An 8755-nucleotide genomic window follows, 5' to 3' on the forward strand; every position below is an offset into this window, starting at 1 on the left:
ACAGACCAGCCTCACAGACCAGCCTCATAGACCAGCCTCACACACCAGCCTCACAGACCAGCCTCACAGACCAGCCTCACAGACCAGCCTCACACACCAGCCTCATAGACCAGCCTCATAGACCAGCCTCACACCAGCCTCACAGACCAGCCTCACAGACCAGCCTCACACACCAGCCTCAAAGACCAGCCTCACAGACCAGCCTCATAGACCACCAGCCTCATAGACCAGCCTCATAGACCAGCTTCACACACCAGCCTCACACACCAGCCTCACACACCAGCCTCACAGACCAGCCTCACAGACCAGCCTCATAGACCAGCCTCACACACCAGCCTCACACACCAGCCTCACACACCAGCCTCATAGACCAGCCTCACAGACCAGCCTCATAGACCACCAGCCTCACACACCAGCCTCATAGACCAGCCTCATAGACCAGCCTCATAAACCAGCCTCATAGACCAGCCTCATAGACCAGCCTCACACACCAGCCTCACACACCAGCCTCACACACCAGCCTCACAGACCAGCCTCACACACCAGCCTCACACACCAGCCCTCACAGACCAGCCTCACAGACCAGCCTCACAGACCAGCCTCACAGACCAGCCTCATAGACCAGCCTCACACACCAGCCTCACAGACCAGCCTCACAGACCAGCCTCACACACCAGCCTCACACACCAGCCTCACAGACCAGCCTCATAGACCAGCCTCACACACCAGCCTCATAGACCAGCCTCATAGACCAGCCTCACACACCAGCCTCATAGACCAGCCTCACACACCAGCCTCACACACCAGCCTCACACACCAGCCTCACACACCAGCCTCACACACCAGCCTCACACACCAGCCTCACACACCAGCCTCATACACACCAGCCTCACACACCAGCCTCATAGACCAGCCTCACAGACCAGCCTCACAGACCAGCCTCACACACCAGCCTCACACACCAGCCTCACACACCAGCCTCATACACCAGCCTCACACACCAGCCTCACACACCAGCCTCATACACCAGCCTCACACACCAGCCTCATACACCAGCCTCACACACCAGCCTCACACACCAGCCTCATACACCAGCCTCACAGACCAGCCTCACACACCAGCCTCACACACCAGCCTCATACACACCAGCCTCACACACCAGCCTCATAGACCAGCCTCACAGACCAGCCTCACAGACCAGCCTCACACACCAGCCTCACACACCAGCCTCACACACCAGCCTCACACACCAGCCTCATAGACCAGCCTCACAGACCAGCCTCACAGACCAGCCTCACACACCAGCCTCACACACCAGCCTCACACACCAGCCTCACACACCAGCCTCACACACCAGCCTCATACAGCAGCTTCAGAAAGGAGGCGTGTCCAGTTGTGATGGTGACTCACCGGTGCGCTCGATGTACTCGACACACTTCTCGATGAAGAGGGGGATGGGTCTGTCCGAGGACACCAGGCTCTGCAGCGGCACCCCGAAATAGTTACTGTCCCAGTTCCTCCGGGTCGGGGGGTACAGGGGCTTGGGGGGCTTGGACGATTTGGGCTATGTGGGAGTGAGAGAGAGAGAGAGGAAACATGGATGAAGAGAGAGAGAGGTGAGATAAAGATAGGGGGAGGAAACATGGATGAAGAGAGAGAGAGGTGAGATAAAGATAGGGGGAGGAAACATGGATGAAGAGAGAGAGAGGTGAGATAAAGATAGGGGGAGGAAACATGGATGAAGAGAGAGAGAGAGAGAGAGAGAGAGAGAGAGAGAGAGAGAGAGAGAGAGAGAGAGAGAGAGGTGAGATAAAGATAGGGGGAGGAAACATGGATGAAGAGAGAGAGAGAGATGAGATAAAGATAGGGGGAGGAAACATGGATGAAGAGAGAGAGAGAGATGAGATAAAGATAGGGGGAGGAAACATGGATGAAGAGAGAGGGGTGAGATAAAGATAGGGGGAGGAAACATGGATGAAGAGAGAGAGAGAGGTGAGATAAAGATAGGGGGAGGAAACATGGATGAAGAGAGAGAGAGAGGTGAGATAAAGATAGGGGGAGGAAACATGGATGAAGAGAGAGAGAGAAAGAGGTGAGATAAAGATAGGGGGAGGAAACATGGATGGAGAGAGAGAGAGAAAGAGGTGAGATAAAGATAGGGGGAGGAAACATGGATGAAGAGAGAGAGAGCGAGAGAGAGGTGAGATAAAGATAGGGGGAGGAAACATGGATGGAGAGAGAGAGAGAGAGAGAGAGAGAGAGAGAGAGAGAGAGAGAGAGAGAGAGAGAGAGAGAGAGAGAGAGAGAGCGAGAAAATGGGAGCGGGAGGTGAAGGTGAGATAAAGATAGGGGGGGGGAAACATGGATGGAGAGAGAAAGAGAGAGAGAGAGAGAGAGGAGAGAGAGAGAGAGAGAGAGAGAGAGAGAGAGAGAGCAAAGAATACAGAGTACCAAGCGAGTGAGAGAGAGAAAGAGAGGCGAGGGGACAGGGAATAGAGAGCGACAGAGGGATTGAAGGGGGGAACAGATGGGTTAGTCAGGAAAGGAGGAGGAGGAGGAGGAGGAGGAGGAGGAGGAAAAGGAACAGAGGACGCGGCCGACATCAGTGAGGCTGAAACGAGGGAACAAGGTGGCTGCTTTGATTTCCTTTACATCTCGTCTCTTCAAAGTGCCGTCGCTGCCCCCAGCGCCTTGGCTCTCTAATCGGAGAAGATGCAGCGACTAAATACCTTCCATTTTGTCAGCTCTAGAGCTCTCCCTCCGCACTGTGTCCCCTGATTATCAAGCGACGGTTTCCATGTTGGCAACAATGCCCTGCATTCATGATGCCGCCTTCTAGTGCGTTGTTGGGACGTGGACATGCTCCTTTGTAGGGATGGGAATCGCCAGAGACCTCACGATACGATACTATCGCGATACTTGCGTCACAATACGATAGTATCGCGATACTAAATATATCGCGATACGCTGAGTATTACGATTTTTTTTAACTTTTTTTTTAATCAAATTACATTTATTACCTTTTTTCAACTGCAAAGTAAAACTGTCAACATGTTTTATCTAATAAAATAAAGTTCAGTCTGTTCATCTCACTTCAATCATTTGTATTGCAGAACATGGTATTTTCTCAAGCAGAGTAGCAGTCAGATGTAAACACTGTAGGGCTGACCCATATTAGTCGACTAATCGGTCGAAAGGAGGAATTTAAATATTTTTTTTTTATGAATATGAATTTTTTTACTTGGCGTCCCTGTATCGATACAGTGTCGGCACGCAAAGTATCGCGATACTACTACATATCGATTTTTTTACCCCACCCCTACTGCTTTGTAGTGCTTCAGGCTAGGGCTGGGCGATATGGAAAAAAATCATATCGCGATAACGATATGATAATTTTATTTTATTTCTCGATATCGATAATTATCGAATTGTTATAAGTATAAAAAAAATTTAAAAAAAAAAAATATATTTTTTTTAACAACAGATGTATGTTTATTTTGCAGCAATTCTTTGTCATTGCCGCCATCTTTAGTGTTACATCCCCTCACACTCCAGTTCTCAGGCTGCAGCTGGTTTAAAAGCTAAAGTAAACCGATCTTTTGGCGCTTTTTTGGTGGACAAACCACCGCACATGTGCACCGTGACTCGTGACTGGAGTCTAGTTCTGCTAGCACACATAGCCTACTGTGTACAGACGGTTTCAAAATGTATTTTAAATTAGAAAGCAAACAAAATAAATGGACAAGAGAAAAAGAAATCTGAATTTGGTCAGTATTGTCATTTGGACAAGCAAAGCCATTACTTTAAGTTGCAGGCAAGAAAGACAAGTCTATCCACTGTCTCTGCCCTGTTGCAGGTAAAAAAAAAAAAACAAAAAAAAAACGATTTTTCGATTTTTTTTTATTTCGATATTCGATATCGATTATTAAAATATATCGCGATATTTATCGTTATCGTTATATCGCCCAGCCCTACTTCAGGCTGCTTTTTTTAGTGCTTTGAGATGCTTTGTAGTGCTTCAAGGCTGTTATTTCACAGATTTTGCACACCACTATCTGAAACCTGCCAATGTGTGCGCACTAGGGGTGTAACGGTACACAAAAACCACGGTACGGTACGTACCTCGGTTTTGAAGTCACGGTTCGGTACGGGTTTTCGGTACAGTGGTGGGAAAGTTTGGCTTTCCATGTTCCACTCAGGGGTGATGTAGTGTGCAGTAACTAATTGTACTTGTAGGGCTGTCAACAAATATTCTATATTGAAATTAATAATCGACTTTTTTATTATACGGTAATAATAATTATATTAGATTGTGAAAAAAGAAATCTGTCTGTCCACGGCCTCTGGTTTTAAAACTGCCCTGTTGCAGGTCATATTTTTTTTTTATTATCAATCGATATCGATTATTAAAATATATCGCGATAATTATCGTTATCGTCTTATCGCCCAGCCCTAAAGGCAGACCCACCTTTTTCGGTTCCTTTGGCGCCTTGTGCTTCTTCTTCTTCATCTTCTTGTCGTCCTGCTCGGGGTCGGAGGTGATGGCCGGGTTGTCTATCCCGCCCTTCCAGGGGTCCGCCGGCGAGAGCAGGGGGTCCTCCTCGCTCCCCCGGTGAGCCCGCCCCTTTTTCTTCTTGTTCTGCGTGGCCGGGCTCGACTCCTCCCCGTCGCTGTCGGACTGGAAGCGCCTCTGATACGCCTTGGTCTTACTGAAGAGGATCTTGGAGCGGTGTTTGTACTTCGAAGGCCGCCTGCACGCCTGCTGGGACCTCCTGTCGAACCCGTTCTCCTCCTCCCCCCCTCCTCCTCCCCCTCCCCCTCCCCCTCCCCCGTGCAGGACGTGCATGCCGCCGAAGGAGTTCCTCATCTTCACGATCCGGCTCTGGCTGTCCTCCGGCAGCGCGTAGATGTCGTCGCTGTTGAAGCCCCTGTGCTTGAGCAGGGTGTCGACGGGGTCGGCGTAGTTCTCCGAAGCCTCGACGTCGTCGCCGTGTCCCGCGGGGCCTCCTCGCGGCGAGGACCTCCGGTTGCTGCCCGTTGACCTTATGCCGGCCTCGATGGTCTTGAGGAGGTTGGGGTCCAGCTTCTTCACGTTGGACTTGTTGGGAAGCGCCGGCTTGGGCCGGACGGGGGGAGGCACTTTGTGGTTGCGCTCGTGGTCCCCGAGGGGCGTGCTGCTGTGCACCGGGTACTCGTTGCCCTCCAGGTCGATCCGGTACTTGGCCCGCTCGCTGGGCGTGGGCAGGAGCTGGACGTCGTCCCCTATGGGGCTGTAAGGCGGCGGCGCCTCGGTGTCGTCCTCCGAGTCGGGGTAGTACGGGTTGTACGCCGGGGAGTGGCTGTGGGGCGAGGTGGGGAAGACGTCCTCGCTGGCGCCCGTCATGCAGCCCATGGTGCTGTCGTACAGGAAGGCGCTCTCGATGCCCTGCTTCTTCTCCAGCACCTCGTTGAAGAACGGCGTGAACACCTCCGTCTGCCGGTGGTACTGCGACAGCGAGTAGAGCGCCGTGAACTTGGCGGCGATCTCCGTGGCGATGTGCTCCCCCTCCGTCATCAGCGCCTTGATGGCGTCGTTCTCGAAGAAGTCCGCCTGGCTGTCGGTGATCGCCACCATCTGGACGGGGATCACGTCCTGCACCTCGGCCAGGAACGCCCGCAGGGTGGCCATGGAGGCCTTGCGTTTGGCCGAGTAGACCAGGATGTAGCCGTGCACCAGCTCGTCCTTCCGGATGCCGATGGAGGTGTGGTAGGAGAGGATGCTGACCTGGATCCGCCGGCGGCTGTCCCCGATGATCTTGTCCAGCACCAGCGTGTTGCTCTGGCCGGGCTGCCCCGCGCTGCAGCAGTGCGAGTCCAGGAAGGGGGAGAGGATGAGGTCGACGCTGAACGGGTCCCAGCACATGGCGCACATGACGATCCGGAGGTCGGTCTCCGACATGTCTTTGATGGAGGGCAGGGGGCTCGTGACGTCGAAGTTGTGCTTCAGGCCCTCCAGGACCCCCCGGAGGGCCTGCTTGATTTGGGACTCGTTGAACTTGCGCGGGAACGCCCCCGAGGGGATGTCCACGAAGGTGCACTGTAGCTTATTGGCGAGTTGCTGGCCCTGGTGCCTCAGGATAGGCATGTTTTTACAAACACTGTCTCTCTGATTGGCCAGGATTAGGATAAACGGCAGCGGCTGAGAAAACCTATCCCTCCTGTTTTGTGCTATCTCCGCTCGGATCCTGCCGATGCAGTCGCCGATGCAATTGAGGGACTCGATGGAGCTGAACACGCAGAGGCAGCCGTGCGGCTTGAACGTGGCCACCCACGTGTGGCTGAAGAGGAGCGTGGAGTTCACGTCGACGGGCAGCAGCTCCAGCTCGTAGATCTTACCGTCCAGCGTGTACTCGTCGTCCGTGGACTGCGCGCGGATCTCGTTGGCCAGCTCCTGGGCGAGCCCCTCCCTCCCCAGGAGGCACAGGTTGATCTTGTCCACGTTGGCACTGTTGTAGTAGAGGTTGGAGCGGCCGTGGTCCAGCTGCACCAGCCGGTTGGCCAGGACCTGCTCCACTTTCAGGTCCACGCAGCTGTGGCCGCTCAGGCAGGTCTGCTTGGTCGGGTGGTAGACGAAGCCGATGTGCTTCAGGAGGAGGGACTCTCGGTCGGGCGCCAGCTTCTGCAGCGCCCGGTACCGGGGCTCCTCGTTCAGCACGCAGTGGATCTCGCTCATCTTGTCGTAGCTCGGCGTGGCGTTGAGATCCAGGTCGTAGAACAGCTCGGCGTGCTCGAAGAGCATCTCCTGAAACTCCTCTTTGGCCCTTTCCACTATTTCCTGCTGGTGCCTGCTGTAAACGTCCCGCCTGTCCGACTCCGAGATGTACTTGTAAGCCTCGTCCTCCATCACGAAACACATGACCTCCTCCCACGGCTGCCCGGGGCGGATGAAGTGCACCCTCTCCAGCGTCTTCTTGAACCGGTCCTTCATCTCCACCCGCCTCTTCTCGGCGAAGAGGTGCTGCACGTGGTTCTGGTAGATCCGCTCGCCCTCGGGCGTGTCCAGGAGGTCGAAGGGCACGCGGCGGTCGCTGTTGTCGACGTGGTCCGACTCGTCCCACGGCGGGCGCTCCAGGACCACGAACCAGTACTGGAACTGGTCCCGGTTCCGGATGAGGCCCTGCGCCTCGGGCCAGCACAGGTGCTCGATCTCCTCCAGGTTGTTGAGGAGGTTGTTCAGGACTTTGGGCAGCGTGGTCAGGTACTCCTCTCGCCTCCTCTTGATGTGCTCCTGCTTCAGCTGCGCGATGTGCTTGTTGAACGTGTTCCGGGCCTTCCTGGAGCCCTCCAGGGTGATGTACTCGGCGTAGTCCGGGTGGCTCGCCAGGGTGTTGATCACCGTCTTCCACGTGGTGTGATAGTCGCGGACCGTCTGCACGATCAGCTTCTCGAAGCGGTCCGTGGCGGAGGCGACCAGGTGCCGTTGGATCTTGTAGGCGTCCAGGTAAGGCATGGTTTTGGGCTTCCCCCGCGACTTGTCCATCTGCTGGATCAGCGCGTTGAAGCACATCTCCACGTTGACGTTGGACCGCGCCGACGTCTCGATGACGGGCAGGTTCTTCTTGCTGGCGGCGTACGCCTGCAGGTCCCGCAGGTACTGGTCCACGGACTCGTCGCACTTGGTGGCGGCGATGGCGACGGGCTTTTTCGACTTGGCCATCTGCGAGTACAGGCAGTTGACGAACTTCATCTGGTCGTCGAACTTCCGGTTGCAGCCCTTGCTGACGTCGATGCAGAGCACGAACCCGTCCATGGTCAGCTTCCCGTCGGGCATCTGCTTCTGATCAAAGTCCTGCTCCAGACCCAGCTGGTCGGTGCAGATGTACATGAGCTTCTCCGCCGACTGGAGCTTGGAGGCCGCCGCCCGTTTAGTGTAAGGCTGCAGATTAGTGCTTCGGTGCGGGAGGAACGTCTGATCGTCGATGAACTCCGTCTGTTCGATGATCTGGATCTTGCACTCGATCCCATCGTCGCCCCGGTGGATCACTTCCCCCCAGTACAGGAAGTGGTCGTTGTTGACCACGCGGCCCCCAAAGTCTATGGTGCTCAGCACCGACGTGTGCTCCGTGTAGTAGTTGTCCGCTTCGGAGCGCAGGTACCTGTTGCAGAGGCAGGACTTGCCCACGCCGCAGTTCCCCTTGTCCTTCTCCGTGCCCGAGAGGCCGACCACGCTGATGGCGAAGGTAGGCGGTCGGGCGTCCTTGTCCTTGTTCTTGGCCATTATGTCCCCCCGCGCATCGCTAGTGCCCCAGCAGCTCACGGTCCAGGAAGAAACGCTCAGGATATCATTCCGGTTCCATTGGGGGGGGGGGGGGGGGGGGGGGGGGTCAGTGGTGCGGGTTCATCGTGGCTTTTCCTTTTTGTACTAGTGGCGAATCCCTCTGTCCTTCTTCTTCTTGTTCCCTCGATCCTATGTCCTCTTAACGCCGGGACAGGACAGCTGGCTCTCTGCTCTTATCACCTTCCTGCCAAACAAACAGACAAGAGAATTCACAATTAAGACACGTATAAACATAACATGTATAGAGGATGTAAAGGTGATATATAATGGTTTAGTCACATTCAAACAAACTATGTATGGATGTCTTGTGGTTTAGTCATAAACTATGGATGTGTTATGATTTAGTCATAAACTATGGATGTGTTATGGATGTGTTATGATTTAGTCATAAACTATGGATGTTATGATTTTGTCATAAACTATGGATGTTATGATTTA

General features: G+C 54.3%; 1 protein-coding gene across 1 annotated transcript; it reads right to left on the reverse strand.

Moving 5' to 3' along the window:
* Nucleotides 1–1410: 1410 nt before the first annotated feature.
* On the reverse strand, nucleotides 1411–8357 carry arhgap5 (Rho GTPase activating protein 5; the record flags this gene model as incomplete). The annotated part of the gene is made up of 2 exons (XM_084339174.1): nucleotides 4469–8357; nucleotides 1411–1564 (listed from the first exon to the last, which is right to left on the reverse strand). Coding segments are annotated over exons 1-2 (3943 nt in total), but the record flags the coding sequence as incomplete, so codon positions are not given.
* Nucleotides 8358–8755: the final 398 nt, after the last annotated feature.

The sequence above is a fragment of the Notolepis coatsorum genome (genome assembly GCF_963971535.1).
Source record: "Notolepis coatsorum genome assembly, contig: SCAFFOLD_518, whole genome shotgun sequence".
Taxonomy (NCBI): domain Eukaryota; kingdom Metazoa; phylum Chordata; class Actinopteri; order Aulopiformes; family Paralepididae; genus Notolepis; species Notolepis coatsorum.